Source organism: Mycteria americana, chromosome Z (assembly GCF_035582795.1).
Source record: "Mycteria americana isolate JAX WOST 10 ecotype Jacksonville Zoo and Gardens chromosome Z, USCA_MyAme_1.0, whole genome shotgun sequence".
Classification (NCBI taxonomy): Eukaryota; Metazoa; Chordata; class Aves; order Ciconiiformes; family Ciconiidae; genus Mycteria; species Mycteria americana.
This window is the reverse complement of record NC_134396.1, coordinates 46,719,424-46,742,758: the sequence shown is the minus strand read 5'-3', so window position 1 is coordinate 46,742,758 and position 23,335 is coordinate 46,719,424. Positions and strand designations below refer to the sequence as shown.

The 23,335-nt window shown below is 44.8% G+C and overlaps 1 protein-coding gene across 2 annotated transcripts; it reads right to left on the bottom strand.

Moving 5' to 3' along the window:
- Window positions 1-3,360: 3,360 nt before the first annotated feature.
- On the bottom strand, window positions 3,361-19,980 carry LPL (lipoprotein lipase). 2 transcript variants are annotated; one of them, XM_075526619.1, is made up of 10 exons: window positions 19,704-19,980; window positions 13,737-13,903; window positions 13,423-13,602; window positions 12,673-12,784; window positions 10,512-10,745; window positions 10,042-10,284; window positions 8,800-8,920; window positions 7,806-7,988; window positions 6,518-6,622; window positions 3,361-5,525 (listed from the first exon to the last, which is right to left on the bottom strand). In XM_075526619.1, the coding sequence occupies exons 1-10, from the start codon at window positions 19,786-19,788 to the stop codon at window positions 5,480-5,482; spliced, it is 1,476 nt and encodes a 491-aa protein (XP_075382734.1). In that variant the 5' UTR covers window positions 19,789-19,980; the 3' UTR covers window positions 3,361-5,479. The 2 variants fall into 2 exon arrangements, with proteins under 2 accessions (XP_075382734.1, XP_075382735.1); XM_075526620.1 differs by having other exon boundaries at window positions 13,737-13,900.
- Window positions 19,981-23,335: the final 3,355 nt, after the last annotated feature.

The window sequence follows — 23,335 nt, the reverse complement described above, 5'->3', positions numbered from 1 at the left end:
ACATTGTATGCACTCACTTTGGTAACGATGCGTAAGAGGAGCAAAGGCAAAAAAACTTGAGCTGTGCTTTAATTTTAAAACCAGGGTATCACGCAGGTGTTAGGAAAGCACTCAAGAGCCCACATTGTCAACAAAAAGTCTTTTCCCAGCCTCAGTGGGGTTTGGATTAGGCCTCACACTGTGAGGGCAAAGTTGGCCTTTTCACCAGGAGCAGAAGCCTGGTAGCCCTCTCCTCAGAGTCAGCCATGGGAGAAGTTTTTAGTCCCAAAGGTTAAGGGAGCCTTGTGCAGCAGCAACCTCCCAGGCTGCAGGAGGAAACCCCAAAAGCTCCTGAATGCCACAGGAAGGAAGCAAGGGCCTCACCAAAGCCTGAGGACCTGGCAAGGAAACCTTTTGAAGTCTTTTTTTTAATGCTTGTTTTGAAAAAGCGTGGCTATTCTTAGCATCTTTTCAACCTGTTCTAGCATGGGAATCTGTTCCTGTTGCTCCTGATTTCCATGGAGCGCCTGTGTATACGATGAAGTGAAGCTGGCACTGGCAGCCCTCTCTGTTTGGGAGTGTCCTTGTTTCACTACTTAGAGGCTAATTGTGGGTAAAAGAACCTTGGGTAGGTGGAGCAACGGAGACGTGTCCTCACTTCCTGGCGCTTTTGAGGACAGACACATGGCCAGCCAGGCTGTCTCACTGCTCACCAAGTGGTTCGACATGGTGGGGTGATGAACAGTAACAGAGACTCTCCAGAGTCATTGGCGAGAAGCAAGACTAACGATATCAGGTTACTTCCCACAGGAAGGGCCTACAATGAAGAACACGGTGTTTATCTGACATGAATGGTTGGGAGATTACATCATTGGATGTACACTGCACCCACATACTAACACCTGCTACACCCAAAGTGGTCCCTGTTTAGCATCTGCTTTTCTGATGTGGATGCATTGTTCTGGCTGAGCTAACTTGAAATGATTTAGGGAAGCATCCTGAGCATTGCTGAGCAGAGATAGCACCACACACGGATATAAAGGCATTGTTGAGACAAGCTCTACATGGGATGTTCTGCCAAATGGTTCCCTTCCCTTCCTCTTCTCATTTCCTTGTTCTCCTTCAGTCACTGGAGAATGCTAATCCCTTTATTTGTTTATGTGTAAACTGCTGACATTCCAGACCTGCTACAAAAGACATTTGACTAGAAGACTTTTCTGGAAAGTGGCAGCAAGAGAAGCTGGAAATTTCTTTCCTGAATGATGACTTGGTGGCGGTTGGATTGGTTCCCTTGGACCTGAGGATTTTAATATTGCTATGTTTGGATTGATGGAGTCAAAATATGGACAGCCCTGCATTGACAGCTGTAAACAAAAGGAAAATACTACAGCTACTTTAATTCTTCCCTTCTATTGAAAATTTGTTTTCAATATCTGTTTCTGATCAGCTTTAGAAACATTTGCAATGTCTTGCTCATCCAAAGCAGCAAGCTTCTGACATTTTGTTCGCAATACACAGAAAAAATCAGAAACACAACTATATCTGAAGGGAGAAAAGCATTTTCCATAGCTAGTCATCACAGTTTGTGAAGGAAAAAAAGCGTTGGTATACAAAGATGTGGGATTTATACAGGCCTTCATGATTTCAAGGCTCGTGGAAATCAACCACCCACTTTACAGACATGGAAAGAGGAATAGTTTTCTCACTGCTGAATCAATTGAGTGCTTTCTCAGCTTTCATAGAGGAACTAATCTTGGACTTCAGATGCTAAGCTATTATTCTTGCCCCCTGCAATCTAATGTATAAAGCATATGCCCCCTCATGTGAAACCAGGTGCCACATTTCAAGGACCTATGAAGAATATGGTGCCTCAGCAGGGGAGTCAAATCAGCTAACTACCAAACTGCTAATTGAGTATGGAAACACCTACAGACAGCACATTCATTGCTGGTTCCAAAAATTTCTCAGAATGAAACATGTAGGAATAAAATCTAGGCATATGAGGTACTTGAGTCAGGACTTCCTTGCCTTGGAGGTACATTGGCTGAAATCCTTTTCTTCACCCTTTCTTTCTAGCCACAAATGGCTCTTTCTGCCTGTTCAAGCCATTGGTCAGCCATGGGACAGTCTATCCCCCCCCATAGCCTTCTCCAGAGACAGTTGGCAGGGTGAGCAGGGATCATCACCTTTCCTCATGTGGCTGGGAATTGCAGAGCAAGATGCAAGAGTAACAGGACCAGCTCTGAAGGCTCACAGAGATCTGGGTTCTTGTCCCTGCACCAAAAACTATTTCTCTGCTGTACCTAATAATGTTTTTACTGTAGTGAGGTTCCTGTGGCTTTAAAAGAGTAGTAATATCATGGTGCTTTTAGGAGATGTGGTCACAGGCCTTGTCTTGTACAACTGTAGGAGTCCTTCCAGTCCCCCAACCCAGCTGCTGACACAGGGAAAGCAGCAGAATGTCCTTAGAACACCTGCTGCCGGCATTTCCATGCATTCCCTCTCTGCAGATTGGGTTCCTCCCCTGTCTTCCCTCTCCCCTTCATACTCCCCAGGGTACTCCCTACCCCCTTCTTTTCCCCCTCCAGTTCCTCCCTTTCCCTCTTTCATCCCTCTCCCTCCATTCATGCTTTGCCTTTGTGCCCATCCATTTTCCATTGCGTACCTCCCCTCCGTTTTCACAAGGAGTGAAGCTCTGCTCCTGGCAAAGAGCAGTCTCTTTGACCAAGTAAGAGCGTTGGAAGCAGTCTCCCAAGCCAACTCAGAGCTGCTCTAACTACTCCTAATATTGTCCCCCACATGCACATCACTACAATTCTCCTTAATTCTGGTGCTCCCCTTCCAAGGGCCTTGGTAGAGCCACGCTGTGTATCACACAGAACAAACTGTTCTGGTGACAACCACTGTTGAGCTCCCCTGAGCTCACATGTGGGTCAAAGTGATTTTTTCCACTGTTACTCCCTTAAATGGTAGTGGTAGTAAGGGATTGGTGCTTGCCTCCTGTACCCACAGGGTCCGAACATCTCCATTTTGGTACAACAAGGAGCAGAAGCATAGTTCTGACATTGCCAAAAAAGAGGAAATGAGCCTTTCGAAGTAAGGGCTGTTCTTAAAAGGGCATGAAACTTGAAAACCACAAACTGCAGGTGACCAGCTACTTCTTTTGTGATAGGGATACTTGCTGGGATAGTGATTCCTTGATATGATTTTTGCATTTCCCAAAAGGAAATGGGGAAAAAAAAGAAAAAAAAAAATCACACATCACTTTAAAAAAAGTCTTACCCCATCTTTTCACCCCAGAATCCAAGTAAAAGGCTGTGGCCTTCACATAAAAGATATACAGCAGATTGTTTCATCAAAAGGAAACTAGTGACTTTGGCATCATTTTGAGAATTTTATTAAAACCATAGGTTTCCATTCTGTACAAAACAGAGGAGCTTTCTTTTTAAAAAAATGTATTAACCACATAGGAAATAATGCAGTGTAAGTGGGCTGTTGATAAAAATCTCTGAAAGCTATATACAGGATTAATACCACACAACTGTATTAATGTAGAGACTGTCAGCAACTTTAGCAATATATACAAACTACACACATAAATATCTTATTTACAGCTAATAAATAACATCCAAAGCTAAATCATGTGTCCTCATGTACAAGAACCTTCACTATTTTGTATCCAAGTTCTGTATGTGGTTGTATTTGATCCTGTATTAAGAGCACACCTGCTCAGACACTTTATTTCCAAAGAACTTAACTCTTAAGAGAAAATTGCAACAGAATGTGAAGTCTATAGGGAATAAATCATTATATTTATTTTTAGAGGTCTCCGATGCAGTGGCTCAATACTCAACCCCACCCTCAGTGACTCATCACATCTCTGCTGTAGTTTAAGGGTTAGGAAATCCAATGTGAGCAATTTCAGAGTTACTAATATTCCAACATATTGCACTGTAAGACTTTTATCCCCAAATATACTAGCAGCCACAGCTGGAAAAAAAACAAACTGTGCACATAAACACATACATGTTGGTTTTGCTTTCAAGACAGGATGATATCTGAGAAATCACCACCTCCACACTGTCTTGCACATGCAGGAAGAGACTACAAAACCCGGCATCAATAGCTCACATTACACTTCTCCAAGTGTCTACCTTCAAGCCCTTCTGCCTCCCCAGTATTTTGTCTGTCTTCTAGAAAGCTAAAAAAGAAGGCTATTGAACCTTTCAGAGTACTAGAAAAATGTGTTGCTTAAAAAAGGGGAAGCAGAATGCCTTCAATATATCTATTTTTGGCAACTTGCAGCATGTCTAATTCAAGTGTTTTTCAGAGCATTCCTTCTTGTGCATCACACAATCAGGCTCCTTTAACTGTCACAGCTACTGCTCCTTGCTGAATTCCACCTCATGTCAGAAAACCAAGCAGCTCCTAGGATCTAGCACTGTATCACAGCCAAGCAACAAACTGAGGTGGGTCACTGGCAGTCTCAATTCCAGTACAGGGAAGCATGAGCATGCTTGTCACCTGTCAAGTGGATTCACTTGCACTGAAGACTGCATATAGCAGCCACACAGCTGGATGACTGACATTTGGTGTCAAAGAGCAGAGAAACTGTCACAGTTTCAGCACACGGGATGCAAGCAAGTGGTGGGAAAAAGAAAAAAAAAAAATCTGTTTCCTGCAGTTTCTGGTAGCTCAATTCCTTTGCAGTTCCTTATTCACACAGTGTTGGAGACTAGATGGTTTCATTTACACGGAATGAAAGCACAGATGCAAAGTTGAATGTCTGCATAGGACACTAGTATTGCTGTCTTCTCCTACAACTGCTATTTATTCCAGGGTAAGCTGCATAGAAGTATATAGCTTAACAGATCATACCTATTGCTAAGCAGCACTGGCATCTACCCCCAGTAAAACACATTCATAACCACAAACTAGAAAATTCATCCCCATATTAAGTCAGTCCCTGACACCTTTTAGTAATACACACAGCAAAGGTGTTTTTTTCACATGAGAAACCTACTCATTTGCTAAACACACACTTCAAGACAATGAACTCCAGCCACTGAACTGTCTGAAAATTCAGTTAGCCAAGCCAGAAAAAAAACCTGTCCAATTTTGGAAGACTCCTGAAAAGAAAGAAGAGCCAGGTACAGGGCTTTGCTTCTTTTCAATACTAGAAAATTGCTATAGATGATTGATGTCAAGAAACCTTGTCACAAGGCACCATGATTAAGCAAAATTACTTATTCCTTCCCAGCACTCAAGCCTTTGGCAAGTTGTTTTGCGGGTTTCTTTAACTATTTGCATAATGTATTTTTATGGTTAGTAACTTTGTATGCTGAGACTTCCTTACAAGAAGTCTCCTAAGATAGCTAGGAATAGCAGGCAAAAAGCCAGCAGTGGATAAATATTTCTATATATTTGGTTCTGAACATCCAGTCCACGGGGATGAACAGACTCTCCTCCCCCCAGTGTGGAAAATCTTCATTTTTGTCACTTAAGCAGATTCATAAGCAGAATTTTCTTTAGAGGCTTTCTTGGCACTGTGGGGGGAAAAAAAAAGACAGATAAGGTGAACAGGAAGACACAAGATACTTGTTCCTTTTTGTCTTGTTTTTGAGACTCAATATTAAAGAAATACTACTTAACAGGAAAATAAATTATGTGCTTGAGCTTTTCCTGGCTGCTGCTTTATTTTACACGTCAGACACACAGAGCTCTCAAGGCCTCCCCAGGTCATTGCCCTGGAGTGAAGGTCAGCACACATGCCTTTTTAAGCAGAACTAGATCTCAGCCTAGAAGTGTCCCCGTGAGACCTTTCACACACAGCAATTGCACTAAAATAAATATAACCACTTATCCAGCTCAAACTTCAGTGGATAAAGTCCAAATAAATCTGGCCCCACATTTGAAAGTTTACTCTGTGTCAGAAAAATTACTGATCAAAAAACTAAAGTGCACCAAGGGCTATTAAACACAAAGACTCAATCTCTGATCCAGATCAGAGATGCAAATCTCAGGAAGTCACTCACCTGGCAGTTGCCAGCAGAAAGCAGTATGCCAGGAAGAGCACCTGCGTATGCCTGCTCAGTTTCTCTACCAGCCTCCAAATCTACGGCTGGCCAGTGAGGAAGGAGAGCTCTGGACTGACTCAGTATGGATGTTTGGATGTTCTTCAATTAAGGGTAAGTGTAGGGCATCTTTAGATAGAGGCATGCTTTCCTCTTTGTGTTAGTGTCTTGTCTGTAAACCCTCTAACAGTCATTTACACTTGGCCACCATGTGAATGTGAGAGGCAGTGACTTGTACTTGCTTTTCAGACATGCTAACAAACACACAAGGAGATGGTTAGCAGAGAACCAAATTAGGGCTTTTTAAGCTGCCAAAGCTACCATAAGCAAACCTCAGGTTAGTCTGAGTTGTGATGCTTCTGAAGTCTTGAGAAGACAAGTCAACTAAATCAGGAAGTTTAATTAGACCCTCCTGTTACCACTCAAGTTTCCCCCAACCCAAAAACAATAGTGATCACTCATACCCTCCTCTCTTCCTGTTGACGGGCTGCTCCAAGCATTTCACAAATATTGCTGCCTCTTCTCCCTTACTGAGACGTGAGGTGCCATCTCGAGAACAGAACACCACCCTGTGGAAAAATACAGGACAATCACATAACTGAGCCAGACATCTCTTTAACCACAGGAACAGGACTGGTGCTTGGAAGCAGTCTTTATATTTTGTCGTATGGGGCACTACTACTTTACAAGCCTGTCAAAAAATTATTTTTTAAAAGAGAATTCTGTGACAGAAGAAACACTGTGCAACAAAAACTAGTAAATGCATTATGCATAGACCTCAAACTGTAGCCATAACTTTTGCTGGTCCTTTGCATAATATCTTCTTGTGTCTAAGAGAGCAGAAGCGCTCTCTCAAAGTCTCTTGCATCTTTATTTACACCAGTCCTTGTGTGACTTTTTTGTCAGGTGAATGATCTTAGAAGAAAGCCTTACTCCCTCAAATGTTTGCAAACAAAGTAGGTTGCCAATTCCAGCAAACCTGAGCAGTTGCTTTTCTATTTATCAGTACTTTCCCCACCCGTATATTTGTTCAGCTCTGATAACTGTTCTTTGATAAAGTGACTGCCTTGTTTATTCAAAGGAGGAACATAGTATTCACAATACTCTACATATGACATGCATACTCTGTTCTGGGTCCATTTGCTGCTAACAGATCTCATGTCTCATGAAAATGAGTATTTCAAAAGATTCAGGTCAAAGCAGTTATGTTCAGACTTTGCTGTTTTAACATTCATGCATTAGCAACGTCCTGCAACAGTCATGTGTTTCAGTTTTCTCCCACCATTCAGGTATTCCCAACTCCTAAGAAAGTCCAGCTTAACAAAGCAATGATTTCTTGTGCAAATGCACTTTTGGAAGCGTTTCTAAAAACCTCCTTCTAAGCATGCTCTTTGCAAGAAAGCCTGTGCAAATATCCAGCAAGAGAAAGGAGGAGAGGAACTGCAAATACAATCAGAGATGCTGGTTCATGGAGATCCTCTACTGCATATTGTAAGTAACCTGAGGCACATGAGACAGTGGTATGCAAGTGAATTATGTGGGAGTAAAACTACAGATTGCAGATCCCAGTGGAAGCAAACAACTGAACCTGCCTGACATAAATGCCAGTTTGGTGCCACTGGAGCCCTGATTATCAGTGCTGCACCCATTTGTAACTGCTTTCCATGTTTTGTCCCGCCCTGCTAAATACCAGGAATCAGGAAACACTGTCAATTAAAACTAATATAGCTTATAGCAATCAAAACAAGTTACTTTTTCTGAGTTTCTCCTGACTTCACTCTGACTCTCTGGATGTCAAATGTAAAGGGAGTCCACCAGTCTGACCAGCTGAAGAAGGTGTCTTTCTCCCACTGCAGCTTCAGCATAAGCAGGTCACCAATGTCCACTTCTGTGTAGATCAGGAAGGAGAAGGTCTTGTTTGAGGAGACTTCAGGCCTGTGGGGAGGGGAATAAGGAAAAAGAAACAAAAAAATGGGAACTGTTGGACAGATAAAGAAAATTAAGGGGAAACACAGAACCAGGACTTTATGTACTTCAGAGAAGACGGCATAGCTCTGATGGATAGAATAAGGGAAAAAAACACCTTAAGCTTTTGTACAGGCACAAGGAAAAGCTTTCTGCAGCAAGGCTGGTAAACCTGGGACAGGACCACCAGGCAAGGGGTGTCTTCTCCAGTGCTGGTGGCTCTCAGAGAAGCCAGACAAGCACCAGCCAGAAAGAGTTTAGGTTCCCTGGAGTAGAAAACAGACTTTGGTGCTTTCCAGCCCCATTCCCTGCCAGTGAAGGTGCGGGGATGTGAGGACAGACTTCTGCTTATTTGCAGAGCTGTGGAAGCAAATCCCATGTCTCACTCAGCTTCTGCACTGAGGCCTTCAGACCCATGAGACAATTAACTCCAGGTTGCAGTCTGCTTTTAAAGAGCTTTAACACAGCTGGAACATGGCATAAAGATACTAAAAAGAGAAGAAAACAAGAAGCCTGCCACACCAGAAAAATTCTCATTAGGCTGAGCCACAGGTCAGACTTCACATTTCCATATTTCAGATCTCTTATCAAGAACAGCTCCTATAGAGCTTAGATCATTAGCTTCAGCAGTGGATGTGTCCCCTTGGATCAAGGGGAAGAGCAGATTCTGGGACCCTGTACGATTTCTGTAGCTGGAGCTAGGACTAGTTTTTTCAGCCAGGGCTTTAACAGATTTAGGTAGACTCAACAGTACATGGCAGTTGTTTCTGTAACTACTCACAGTGTGAAAGCAATGTTCTCACTCTCGTCTAGAGTGCCATAGAGAGATATCAGGAATGGCTGGTTTGTCTTGGTTGTATTAGTCTTTCCAAAGAAATGGATCTTGACCTGGTAATGAAAGACTGGACGAACACAAAAGAAAAGGCCATCAGGAAAAAAACTCAACCTCCAAAGAGACTGCTGGTGACAAAACTACCCAAAAACCCCCATGCAAATCTTAAGCTGGAATATGCCAACATCACTAAACTGCAGAGTTTAGTTGCCTGCAGGTATCCAGGGAGCTATTTTTGTGAGGAGGTAAAGATCAGGATTCAAGGGAATCATGATTAAAACACACCTTTGCAGTTCTTGCAACTAAACTCCACATTTAAGTTGACTGTCCCTATAACAACCCCAGAGTCTGCAGTATTGCCTTCAAACCTGTTACAAATGTGTAAGACTTGCTGTCCTTGACTTGAAACAAGTGAGCTGTGCCCTCCTCATACAGGAGCCTTGGTAAAAAAAATTCAACCCACTGACACTGCAGATTAAGCACCAAATGCCAACACCACACTAGTCTTGCAGCTGTTCTAACATTGCAGGAATGTGCCCTGTGATTGCTGGTCCATCACACAATGAGCATATCATGTGGAATAGTCAAAGCTAGGGAGGCAAAAAGTAAAGTAGTAAAATCCAGCTTAGAAGCTGTTTCCCTAGCCGAAAGCTTTCCAGTTCTTTCTGGCAATGTCCTTCTCAGACCTACCACTGTGGCAGTGGGAATCAAGAAGTGCTGTGATATTTTAACGAGGACTAGTGCTCCTCTGGCAAAGATACTACGAAAGGCACAAGTCTGATGGTTGCACATCTTAAAGAAGTTGCTCATCAGGCTGAGCTCTGCTGATTATTTTCCCAGCAGCAGGACAAATTCATTTGGATGAAGAATACTGAAAAAAATTTGGAAGACTCAGTTCTTCCAAGTGACAGGGCCGCAGAGTAAATCCTCTTAATTGTGCTACTTAGAAACTTATTACAAAATACCTTCCTTTTTGTATTCTACCCCCCACCTCCACACCTTGAGTAAGATGACACTGTTTTTCTGAGACTCCACTTTAGCTTGCACCTAATGGCAAACTGCAGGTAAGCTTCACCCCTGCTCACCACAGGTACCAAAGCAGCAATACTGTCATCTGCAGCATGCACCCACCCTGACACACAGCTGAGCAAAAGTACCAGTCTTGCTCACCACTAAGCAAGCAGGACCTACCTTTATAGGGCATCTGAGCACGGGTCTTCAAGTACATTTTGGTGTTTCTCTTCGTTCTCACTCTGTTGACCTTGTAGCCCAAATTGTTGCAGCGGTTCTTCCGGCAGCTCAGGCAGAGACCCTTCTCAAAGGCTTCCTTTGTGTTGCAGCGGTAGGCCATGCTGGGCTTTTCTTCATAGAGGAGGGAGTCAATGAAGAGGTGGATGGATCGTTCATGAGAGCATTTCACCAGCTGATCCATATCTTGAAAGAAAGAAAATGTATAATATGTATACACATATATGATATAAACCCTGAAGCAATGCTGTCAACATGCACGATCCACTATGCCAGAGCTGGGCTTTTAAAAGGGTAACTTTTAAAAGCACTTAAAAGTCCTGTGCCTCTCAGAGATCTTTGCTTGCAGGAAACTGGAGGCTATTGAAGATCTCTCTTTGGATGTTATACTGTTTGTTTCAAAGCAGCCTCACCTGCAAAGCCTTTTTCAGCAATCAGACGGAGTGCTTCTCCCAAGTTGCAACCTGGCTGGAAACCTCCACCATTAGGATAAATATCGATGTGTCCGACAGGCTTCTGGATCCCAATGCTGCGGTCTGGAGAGCCTCGAGTGTAGGTGTGTAGGACATCCACAAAGTCAGCATCATCCGGGGAGAGGCGGGTAACGGCATCGGCATACTCAAAGGTAGGACCAGCTGGATCCAGCCCTTTGTGGGGCAAACCACAAAGAAAAACTGAGATTGTCTGCCAAAGACACTGCCAGTGATAACAAATGCCGAACTCAGCTACCACATTGGGCCAGCATATTGCATATGGCGTTGGTGTCACTGCAGACCTTACAGTGGGATCATTTAAGTAGCATTCATGTATACAGGAGAATAAAATACACTATCTTGAAATGCTGTCACTGTTTAAAAAAATAAGATGTATGTAAGCATATGTAGAGAAGCCCAGATAACTTCCTCACAATTCTAGCATTTCCAGTAGATGGAAGAAACAAGCTAGTAAATATTTTCTCAATGTCTTCCTCTCTTGTCAAGAAACAGAGGAATTGTAAAATTTCTATTTGAAGTGTCTGAAGTGTGGAAAATGTCTTGCTGCTAACTCCCTGCTAGGGGAACAAGTGGGAAACATAAGCGAGAGCTTCACTGTCTACATGCCTAAGGGGAAGGAGATAGTTATGGTAAACTGTCAAGCTGCAGCAACACTGACATCAAAACCACCCAGAACTATTCTGCCAGTGAACAAGTACTATCTCTTGAATCCAGACAACTACTTGAGAGATGGCTGAAGGCAGAGCTGAAGGGACATGTCTTTTCTGCAGCCCTCAGCTGGGGACAGGCACCTGGGTTGCCCACCCCTGGTTAGCCTCACCCAGTCTGAGCTGCCTCCCCCTGCTGTGAGGGCTTCAGGGACCACATCCCATTGCTCCCTGTGCTCAAAGGTGATGCTGCTTTCCAGGAAAGGGTCACCCTGGGCACCAAGGGCAGCCATAGGGGCATAACAGAAGGCTACTGGTATTTGAGTGATTTGGCAGCCTCAGTGAAAGTAATAAAGCTGCAGCTGAGAGAAAGGAAGGGTAGAGGGACTAGTGCTTTGGCCTCCTGATTTTAATCGACCACATCTCAGGACTCAGTCTTTCCTGATGCAACTGCTGCCTAGCCCACCCCCCAGCATGTCTGTGGATCTGGGATCACAGCCAGGCTCAGGTGAAAGGGCAAAGGGTGCCAAGAGGAAGGGAACTAGGCTCCCATTTGAATGCCACTCCCAAGCCCTCTCAGCAGCAAGACACCACAGATGAGTGATTTTCTTAGCCTCGTTTGCTGATGTTGGCATTTCCTTTATCACTGAGATCAGTGCTAGGGGTTCAGCTCTCCAAGTGCTGGGCTCTAAACTAGCCCCAGAGTGGCCATGCACTCTGCCTTGTCTAGCACACTTCTCAGCCCCCAAAAATCACCCTAAGCAGACATTTAAGCATGCATAGGAACTGAGCAAGCATATTATACTTCCCTCCCCTTCCCAAAACTCTCCCAGTATTATTTTCAGCCTAGAATATTACTTGAGCTTGCTAGGATTAATTTTTTTAGTAACCCACAGTGGATCTCTTCTGATTATCTGTCCCATGTCCCTTGGAGCCCATACAAACTTCTTGCATCCACAGCGTCCTATGGCAAAGAGCTCTGCAGGCACTACACCCACTGCTGCAGAATCTACCTCCTGTTCTTTTTGAACAGCTCCCACCAGCTGCAAGGGATGATCACCCGGATGAAGACAACCAGCAGAAGTTCTCATGCTGCAAGAGATACTGGGACCTTCTCCAAACCATGGATTTGGCCAGTCTCGATCACATCCCCCCCAACTAGTCTCTTTTCACAGCCAATGAATCCCTGCCTACTCACTCATTTCTTGTGCAGAAGCAGATCAAGGCTTCTCACCCACCACCTCTGTTGTTCTTTTCTGAACCTTTTCCAGTTCTACTACAGAAATATCAGCCCTGCTGATTCCATAAAGAATGAACACATAACCTAAGTACTGCCAACAAGCAACAATTATTCTGGTGATTTTCCAGAGGAACATAATTTTTCAGCACGGAAGAGACAGGATTCTCCACTCTACAACCACAGGTTTTCTTACCAGTAATTCTGTTCACCTTCTTCTTGGTCAGGCTCCCAGCAATCCCAGCAGCATGAGCACCTAGACTGTACCCCAGCAAGTGGACATTGTTGAGAGGATAATTGAATTGCTCCTGCAGAATAGAGCAATTTGTTTAAAGTTTGAAGGCAAATGGGAAAACCATCAGAAGACACAAGGGAAAGTGTTTTGTAAACACTGGGGTTTCTTTGAGCCATGAATAATAGAAGAAACACTAAATACAATTAACATAATCTTGTGCCATACTGGGTCGCTTGAGTTAACTAACTTAAGGCAAAAATCTAAGCAGAGAGAAATGCAGAATGAAGGACAGAACACAGAGCTGTATATTATATCAAAGATTTTCAGCCACCCCCTCCCTACCAGTTTCTAGATCTTCTAAGTATTTCCCAAAGGCAGCACAGACTTCTGTTTCCCAAAGGCTGGCTGCTGTATAATATATAGAAACCTGTCTTTCGTAGCTACCTCTCACAGAGCCTTTAGAAATACTGTGGACTCACAGGGCTCCACAGACCACAAGGTGAAGTTTCTGGAATGCACTATAAAAGGCCTCCTTGTGTAAGAGATAACCATTAAATTAAACCTGGGATTTTACTAGTCCAGCAAAAGTACTGTCTGCAACAGTACTTAACTCCATCTATCCAATAGGAGATGATCAACACAGCTGCATCATTGCTGTTGTGCCTCCTAGGACATTATGTACAATGTGGGACGTGTGACTACATGTCTTACCTCCATCCAGTCAATAAACATGGCAACATCTTTTCCCACCAGCTTAGTGTACGCAGCGGACACTGGGTAGTGCTGCTGAGCTCGAATTAGCCAGTCCACCACAATGACGTTTGAATCTGGTTCCCTCTTGTACAGAGCATCCACCAGCTTCGGGACCCAACTTTCATACATTCCTGTCACCTGTTGACATTTTTTTTTAAATTAAAAAAGGAGATATCTTATTATCTGTGGTGTATAGACACCTCAGCTGATGTATCTAGCACAGTTTATCAGGAGTGTGGTTAAGAGGGGAGATTCCTCCCCTTTATTCTTACCGTCCACCCATGGATCACCACAAAGGTTTTACTGGTATGGTTGAAGTTGCACTGTGCCAGGCTGTCCACCTGCCCAGGAACCAGGTAGCAGACATCCTCGTTGGGCTCTGCAGGCGTCCGTAAGGAAAACTTGCTCTCAATTCCCTTGAAATTGGTCTCAGTTTCTGCTATGCAAGAGCACAGGAAACATACAGCAGTGTTTTAGGAGTATTAGGACTAACAGTTCAGAAGTCATTGGTATGATGGTGGAGAAGGATCAGGAACAGTCAAGAAACGGGACATGTTTTTCATTTCCTGCAGCACCCCTTTTGTGGCACAACAGCCACGTAAAGAGGAAATCAAAGGGTGAAAATTGCTCCCCCTCCACGGTCCTTCTAAAACAGTGACAATCTGGCCAGCTGTCAGAGAGGGATGAATTCCTTCTAGGAGTCAGTATTTTCCCCATTACATTATTAACAGGAAACCTGTCAATTACCACAGCAGTGCAGAAAAACGCATAGGACAGTCATAGACAGTACATGCAGGAAAGCAGCAAGTTCCTACCATACTATTACATATTTTGGTGGTGCATCTTCCACATCACTTTATCAATAATCACTGCCTAACAAGGCTCTTTATAGCACCCAGTAGCTACAGTGCATTAAAAATAAGAGCTGCAAAGTCACCACTGTATTACAAAATGCTAGTTTTAACTTTCTACCAACAGAGAAAAACAGCAGGTGAGAAGATCAGACACCCATTAAGCAAAGCAGAAGCCTGTCTTTTGAAGGCAGTATTTTTTCAGATCATCTGACAAGCAACACTGCAGAAAAAATCTTCCTCTGCCTGAAGCTATTTAGAATCGGGGAGGGGGGGAGGCAGATGTGAAGATCATGTACTGGTGGTAACAAAGCATGTGAAGGCCTGAAAAGATCACTTCTTAGAGAACTCCCTCCAGCTTCAAAACCTAAGTTTTCCTTTTGTTCCTGCCAAGGCAAAGAAGTAACTTCAGGCTTCATGCTCACTACTTCCTTTGTCTGGGAAGAAACTTAAATGCCTCCTCTTTTTTACATCTGATTCAACACTTAAGTACTTCTCTATCCAGCAGACCCTGTAATTAACTGTGGACTTAAACTCCAACGCTTTTTGAAAACCGGGCCCTACTTTGGCAACTTGCATTTAGCAAATACTGATTGCCTGTTTTCCAAGTGCAGCTGAACTCAGGCCAACTGAGTCCTGCTCAATGTTGTGTTTCCTGGCATCATGACCACCACGCTTTCACAAACTCCTAAACACACATTAATGAATGGCTCCAAGCCACCATAGGGAATGCAAAGGGACATGGTGAGGACCTCATGCCAGACACGCAAAACAGATTCCCACTCTCCTTCTTCCATTGCAGACGAGAGTTTCTATGATAAGTGGTACATTTGTATGTCTCCATAAAGCTGTGCTGCATCACTTAGAGGCAATAAATAATTAACTATTTATTTTTTTCTAAAACTTAGTTTTTCTGGTCTTCTCATTCAAGCTACTGCACTCAGCAGGGCACTGACTTATGCCAGACCTCACTCAGCCCTCAGGTAGCTGCATAAAGCCTGGGAGGTTCCTGCTGTGCTTGGAGAGCCACAAGAAATCAGGGTCTAACCTCTTGCGTGAGGTATAAAACCAGCACACAGGCTGGCAACAAATGCTTGTGTACAAGCCTTGGAGAGACTGCCGTCATCTGCAATCAACGGCTTAATGTTACCCGAGTTCATGAGGACTCCTCACCTGCCAAAAGCAAAGCACGTGCAGGGCAGTAACAAGAACTGTTCACTGAACAGAGGCAGGGCTCAGCTTTAGGTTTTGACCTTGACTACGCTATGCTGGCTAGCTAATCCAGGATAATTACACTGAGGGCCCCCTTCCTCCTAAAGAAGGGATAAAGTTTATGAAAAACACCTTTCTCCAAACCAGTAGAAGTATTCACATAATGGTGAATATAAGACTTTACCTACTGAAAGCAAAATTTGCCAAACTAACCAAATGCTGATCTCTCTTAGAAGTTGCCCCTTTCTTACATTTTTGCACATTCAAAGCTTCATTTTCTCACCAACTGAGAGTACAAAACCCCTTTCTGAAACAAATCTTTAGACTTACGCTATTTACTTTTTAGCCAGAAAAAAAGTCCCAAAGGCTGATTGGTTAAATATCAACTGTAACTTTTCACTCAGCAGTGAATCAGTAAAACCTTGAAAGGACCAAGAACAGTTTTCAACTGTAAGGCATACATAATTGAAAGTCCTTGCATTGTGTATTCCTGCCCAGCACAGGAAGGCGAACAAGAATAGTCCACCTGCTCACTAGTTAATAGTGCTTCCTTTCATACTTAGATATCATTTCCCTTCTGAATTAAACTTATCTGATAATCACCCAAAATCTAAATTAAATTGATATCCTGTCTTGCAGTGTGTTTTCAACTACAAACACATGCTAGAATTTGCATATATGTTCAGACTGCATCTCTTTTGGAAATAAGCTTGTAATAAATTAAATTTACAATTCTAAGCACACTGTACTTAAAGGTACACTTAGAAAAGTGCACCAAACTTAGAAAGACTGCAGTACAGTGGCACCTGCCACTGAAGATGTGTGAAGTGTGCTTCATGCATGCTTCACAAGTATCGGTGTGTTTCAGCCTAAAAATCTTTGGGTGGGGTTTAAGGACATAGGAGCACTGAGGTGCAGTCACCACCAGGAAAGCAGCAGCTGCAAAGCAACAGCCCATGAGTCAGGGAAATGGTAGAAGGCCGCTCTGCTCATTTAGCCATGTTCTATGAGGAATCAGAAAATCAGAAGAAAGTACTTGTGAGCATAAAAGATGCTAACAAAAGTGTCACGTTGTCTAATGTCCACATATGCTCAGTTCCCAGCAGCAAGATACCCTCTGGATGAGGGAAGTGTGTGTGGTGGGGTTTGTTACAGACTTTTTAAATGATGTGCTCATTAAGAAGCTATCCTCAAAAGTTGCCTGAGATTGGCTTTGCAAATTCTGTACGGCTCAGAGCAGAAAATAACTTCTCAGCACCTCATGTTGTGCTGCACACATGCTGCAGTACCACCTCATCTCCCACCTTCTGCAGATTAACTTTTAGAAATACAGTACAGAAGTATGTAATAGTATGTACACACTCACCACACATACAGATATCTATGTGTGCTGTGCTTTCAAACTGCAGCAGAGAAGCTACAAAGCATATCACTTCAGAAAACAGCACTTCCCACTTCTACTTTTGTACCTCATTAAGCATCTTGGTCTATTTAAAAAAAAATGATTCAGAACCAAACTTTGCCATACAGACTTTTGTCACAGATCTTTTCCTCATAGATTTAAAGTGAGAAGTCTCCTTGAATCATGTCCTAACTGAGCTAGTCAAACGGTTGGGTCTCATTCTTACACCCTTACACAAAGCCAAAGAAATGCAGAGACAGTCAATGTACACAGTCACCACTGGTTAGTTAATTATGTCTTTTAACCCAAATTAATTAAGCCAAGGAAAAACCAGAAATGGGGAGTCATCAGCATGTTTCTGAAAGGTGGACAGAAGTTTACCTGAATTTGCATCAGGTTTTACATCATATAGATAGAGAAATTAGATATAAAGACATTTATGTGCATCCATACTGAGGCACTGAAGTAGTTTTTAGTGACAAGAATGCCAGTCCATTTCCAAAGAAGGCCTTGAAGAGAAGCAGACCTCAAGGTAAAAATGTGTAGAAAAAAAATCCATGCTTTTGCTAAAAATCACACTTTCCCAGGCTTAGTTCAGTAGAGGTATAAAGGCATGTGGTCCGTGTTGCAAGAGCTTCCAGGTGCACAGTTGCAAATACAAGCCTCTATTACAAAATAAAGTTTTCTGGCCACTGCTATATGCTTACAGCTAACAAGGTGACCTACAAAGGGATTATTTAGGGAACTGGAAAAGGGAGTGGAATTAAGAATTAAGCCACCAATTTCAGACCCAAGCTGACTTTTCTAACAGCCTACAGGCTGTGTTGCCAAACTCCATCATTTTATCATGCTCTGCAAACTTTCGGATGCTTTTCTTACACCTCCACTTATATAATCTCAGTTTTCATATTTTAAAAAGCTGTCCTGTACATCAAGGTATAGAGACTTATCATAGAACTCAGAAGAAAGGACAAAAAAAAGGTTAGAAACTGGGAAAAGTCAGTCACTTCATTTTCCTCTTTAAACCTCGTGACACTTTGGACTTCCAATTTGTGAAACTCCATTCAGTTAGAGACTCCTATCAATTTTGAAAGCATCCCACTGACTTGAAGCATTCTGACACAGTACAAATATGAGTTTACACACTAATCAAGAGAATTCAGCTTCAAGTTTCCTTCATGGGAAGCCCAAGGCGACCTGGCAACTGATTTTGATGAAGAAAACTGTTTATCGCTGGTCCGCTGGGTGGAGAATGTGAGTTTTGAGGAAGTAACACCACCTGGAATATTAATCAAAAGTTAAACTGCCCACATCAGACACAGGATGCTAAATATGATAACAATGCACTTGCCAGAATCAGTGCACCTGAACTATGGTTTTAAAAAGGGAATCTTTGAAAAACAATTTCCTAGCAGTATGTACACAGAAATGGAAATACTGTGCGACACAGATACTGTGATGAAAACTGCTTTTGATTGCCTCTGATGGCACAAGGTTGGATTCAAAGCGAGAATACATTCCTTTGGCTGTGCCCTAGCACCTCATCCTCTTACTTTTGAGTACTTCCCTTCAGCTTCCTCATACACAAAAGGAAATAACAAAGGCACCCTAACTAAGCCTGGGAAAGTGTGATTTTTAGCAAAAGCATGGATTTTTTTCTACACATTTTTACCTCAAGGTCTGCTTTTCTTCAAGGCCTTCTTTGGGAATGGACTGGCATTCTTGTCACAGTGAAAAAAGCAGCAGTTTCCTTATTCCATTTTAGTATCACACTGTTGCTCTAAGAGCTACAGCCACATTTTCTGCTAAGGCCGTGGACTTTTAAAGATAGACACTATGTGTGAGAGATCAGTGTAAGAAAGTAAGACCGCGACAGGGCACTGCTAACATAAGTTTGAGGAGTAGTAGTCTCCTAAAACTAGTCTCTTTGCTCATTAAAGCTGCAATCATGTTGTGATTAACCAAGAGAGCATTAGTGAACATCTAGTAGTCAACATTCGCACATGTTCCGCTTTCTCTAGCCTGTAGGGTGCCTATGCACAAATGCAGGTACAATCGGTGTAGTGTAAGAACAATCAAGTATGTATATACAGACACAGTGAGAGTATACCCCTCTGTTCACTTTTTCTCTAATGGATTCTGCTGCATTAAAGGCGTTAACTACAACTCAAGCACATTATCATGACACCGGTGAAACTCAGCCTTGCCTTAGACAATCCGGACCAAGAACGGTGGGAAGTTGAGATGCAGAGCTCCCAGGGGATGGGTGAGTACCATGCACAACGGAGGGCCCCGGCCCCGGCCCCGCACGGAGCCGAGGGACCCTACCGCGGTGCCACCGCTGTGCCAATCCACCTCCAGCAAGGGACTCGTGGAAGCCACCTTGCTCCGGGGGGAAAAAAACACATCCCAAACCTCCACAGCCCCTGCCATCAGCCCGGCAGGTTGTGCCTGCGCTCCGGGCAGGGAACCGGCTCCGGGCCTGTCCTAACAGGATGTAGGTCCCCCCAGCACGGCTCTCCAGAGCCTTCCAAGGCCACCCCACGACACCCAGCTCCCGCAGCACCCCCAGCACCCCGGGAGAGCCTTGCAAAGCTAAGTTGCAAACTCCCCTTTCCCGCCATGCCGGCGACACTTCCCCTGCGCACACCCGCCAAAGGCAACAGGCATGCCCGGCAGCTCCCCCGACCCCCGCCCCCGGCGTGCTCCAGGCTCCCTCCGGGCTTCCCGCCCCCCGCACCGCCCGCGCCCGCGCCCCCGCCCCCGGGACTTACCGCCGGCGGCCGGCGGAGCCGCGCCGAGAGCAGGCACCCAGCGCAGGCAGAGGCAGAGGGCGACCAGGAACGCCTTCCTCCCCATCCCGCCTCCTCTCTCCCTGCGCTCTGCCGCGGCAGAAAAGTTTAGGTGCAAAAAATAAAATTAAAAAAAAAAAATTAAGTTTTTAGCTTTGTTTTTTTTAAATACAACTGTAGCGCAAAAATAACGCGATGGCAATGAATAACTCTGTGAGCAGCCAGCAGCCCCGGAACACCCCGGCAGCCAACCCAACCCTCTGCCACCGCCGCTCCCTCCCCGGGCCCTTATGTCCCCGCCAATATGCAAATATGCAAATGAGCCGCCGCACCCATTGGGCGCGCGCCGCGGGGCGGGGCCGGCGCTGCCCGAGGGCGGAGGGGGTGGGAGCCGAGCCGCGCCCCCGGGGCACCGCGGCTCTGCCCGGCCCCGGCGCGGCCCCGGGCTCGGCACGGCATGGCACGGCTCGGCCCCGGCACGGCCCCGGGCTCGGCACGGCATGGCACGGCTCGGCCCCGGGCTCGGCACGGCATGGCATGGCACGGCTCGGCCCCGGCACGGCCCCGGGCTTGGCACGGCATGGCACGGCTCGGCCCAGGCTCAGCACGGCATGGCATGGCACGGCTCGGCCCCGGCACGGCCCCGGGCTCAGCGCGGCGTGGCACCCTCCGGCACGGCACGGCACGGCACGGCACGGCACGGCCGGGCTCAGCACGGCCGAGACCCAGGGGCTCAGGCAGCGCGCATCAGCGTGCATACAGCCCTCGGCTCTGAGCCCTCGGGCCTGGCTCCCTCTGCCCGCCCGCATCTGCCCCAGCTCTGCCCTTTCCCCGCCGCGCTGTGCCTCGCCAGCCCTTGCCCGCACGGCCAGGATGCGGCCCCGCCGCACTCCCTTTGCCCTCCCTGCCTTTGGCAACCTGGATCCGCTGTGCCTCGAGTGGGATCTTCCTTCTCATCCACGCTTTTGCACCAGGAACCAACTGCTAACTGCATTTTCAGCTCTGTGCCTGCAAGGGGCCTTCTGCTGTTTCCTTGAAAAACCTTTGCCAAAACCTTATTTTGCCAGCCCTCCGGGGGATACAAGTTTGGAGCGTAAATTAATTCGCTGGAGATTGCATCTGTGCTCTGGAGAAATGCAAAGTTACCTCTTTGAGCTTTTCAACTTTCTCTGCCCTCCTCTCAGCAATATGGTTTGCAGGCAGCTTTGCATTGGTGGCCACTGGGTGAAAGATCAGTTACGTAAGGACATGTAATAGAGAAATATTAAATTAATAACAAGACCAGTTTTCATTTCACTGTGCAGTGTGTTGTCAAAGGCCCAGCTTGATAAAGAAGCTCATGACGCTTACAGGGGATGAGGACTCCCTGGGTTTTGCAATGTGAAGCAAATGGGATTGACTTTGAGGGTAACTTACTCTTCTCAGACCAGCCACTTTAGGAGACTAAAATATACCTGGTTCATATTCGTGAGGCTATTCGATAAGAGGTTGCCCGAGTGTAGCAGAACTGGGTCACCTTTGCAATGTTAGATTTCATTAAAAGACCAGTGAGATCTGTAAGTGAGAATACATCTCCCCCAGGACACAACTTGGAAGTTCTTCCACCGCCAGCCCCTATTTATATCCAAAAGGCATTGGAAGAATTTAATGAGGGTGCAAACTGATCATGCTGAGACTTTCTTTCCAACACAGACAACCGGGGCAGCAGGGTCCGGGAGGGGGGCTAAAGCAGTGGGTGAGGCAGTGGGAGAGGGTGGGAGTCAAAGGCAAGGGACAGGAGGTGAGGAGGTTGGGGGTAAGGAGAGAGACCAGCCTTCCTCACCAGAGGGTGGTGGTGTGAGCAGGGAAAAATACGGTTTGCGCTGCAGCTTGCTAAGTATTGAGCATATCCTCTGACCAGTGTTTGAGAGTCTCTCATCAAAACAATAGCAAGAATTTTCTCATGTCTTTTTTTTCCCAAATGTGGACTAAACAATGCATTTTCTCTTGATCTAATTTAGTTGAAACTCTATAGTGTAATTTCCCCCTTAGAAATCAGCCTGACTCTGTCTAGGTTCAGACATCCTTCCTAGAAAATTCCATTCCCTGCAGGCAACATTTGGCAAACTAAAAGAACAAACAATTTAAAGCAAGCTGCTGTAACGGAGACTGTCAGGCCACCTTAATCACAGGTGATGCTACCAACCCAGTCAGAGCAAAACAGAGCACGAAGACTCCTGTTTTGCACAGCTACCTCCATGGCTACTGCAGCAAAAAACTTACATTACAATATGACTGTGGGAAGACAAGTAGTGTAGTTTTAACTGCTGATAGGATCAGATTAAGCAGGTAGAAAAGAGCAGCGGCAATGCTTGGCAGGCCAGCCCTGGGTGGACTGCTGGGCCCCACTAACCTCTGCTAATCCACGGGCTGTAATCGGACTTTCGGTTCATTCCCAATACAGGTCGTGAAACCCATCAATAGCAAGGGCAGGCAGCAGATTACAAGTACTGAGTACTTGTACTGGTTACTAGTACTGAGTACAAACTACTCAGAATACAATCTAATTTGTTACACTTAAAATGATCATTTGCATAATTTTTTGTTCCTTCTCATGCCCATGCCTCATTTTAGGACAATCTGAAAAAGTTATGTAAAGTCTCCACCTAAAACAAAGAAGGAAAATTAAAAACAAAACACTAAAAGAAAACGTTGAAGTGATGAAAGACAGGCAGGGGGATAATTCTGGTTTCTCAGATCTCAATCAAGTTGCCTAAGTCTGTTGTAAACCCAGCTGCAAAATACTCTGAAATAGATGGGACTTCATGAAGGCAGAATGTGTCCCTGAACACTAAACGATGTGCAGTTGCACCAGTCTGACACAGCACATTTTCCAACACTTAAAAACTTTCTTTCCTTTGCAGATAATCATGATCGGATGGAGAAGCAGCGTCATGGCATCAACACAATGTGCTTCAGTGCAATCATTAACTGGATTTGAGTTTCGCTTCCTCTGTAAAATACATAATCCTATAGGGGAAAGCAAAGCTCCGTCTGTAAAACAGAGCTTGATTTATAGCACTCAAGGATTCCAAAGTGGGTGGAAGGTAATAGAGTGAGAGCTAAAATACATTATTTCTAACAAGGGGTGGGGTGGGGGGGGAGTCTAGAGGAATGGAGACAGGGGTTGCATAACTAGGCTGGTACTTGCACCCACAGACCATGTGGAAGGTTAAAGTCAAAACAAGCCCATAAGTGCCTCCAACACAACGTGGGCAGCGTTGCTTTGTGTTGTGCAGCTGTGCTAAAACCTGAGCAAATTCACTGCCCTCACACAACAGCAAGCAAGAGGAGAATCAACCCCAAAATTTCATTTCCACAGCAATGCTCCAAAGAGAGCTTGAAACACAGGGCAAAAGGGGTTGGGGGGGGGGGGAGACTAACGCTAACTTTGAAAATTCCTGTGCTGATTTAATTCTATTCATATAAAAGATTTGATAGCTGAGGATGAGAGGTCGTCCAGGAGCAGAGGTCTTCCGACAAAAGTATCTGCTTAGAAACAAGCAAAAATATGTTCTGCTCTCCTTCTGACTAGGAAATGCAAGTAAGTAAGAAGTCTTTTTTTCTCCCTATAA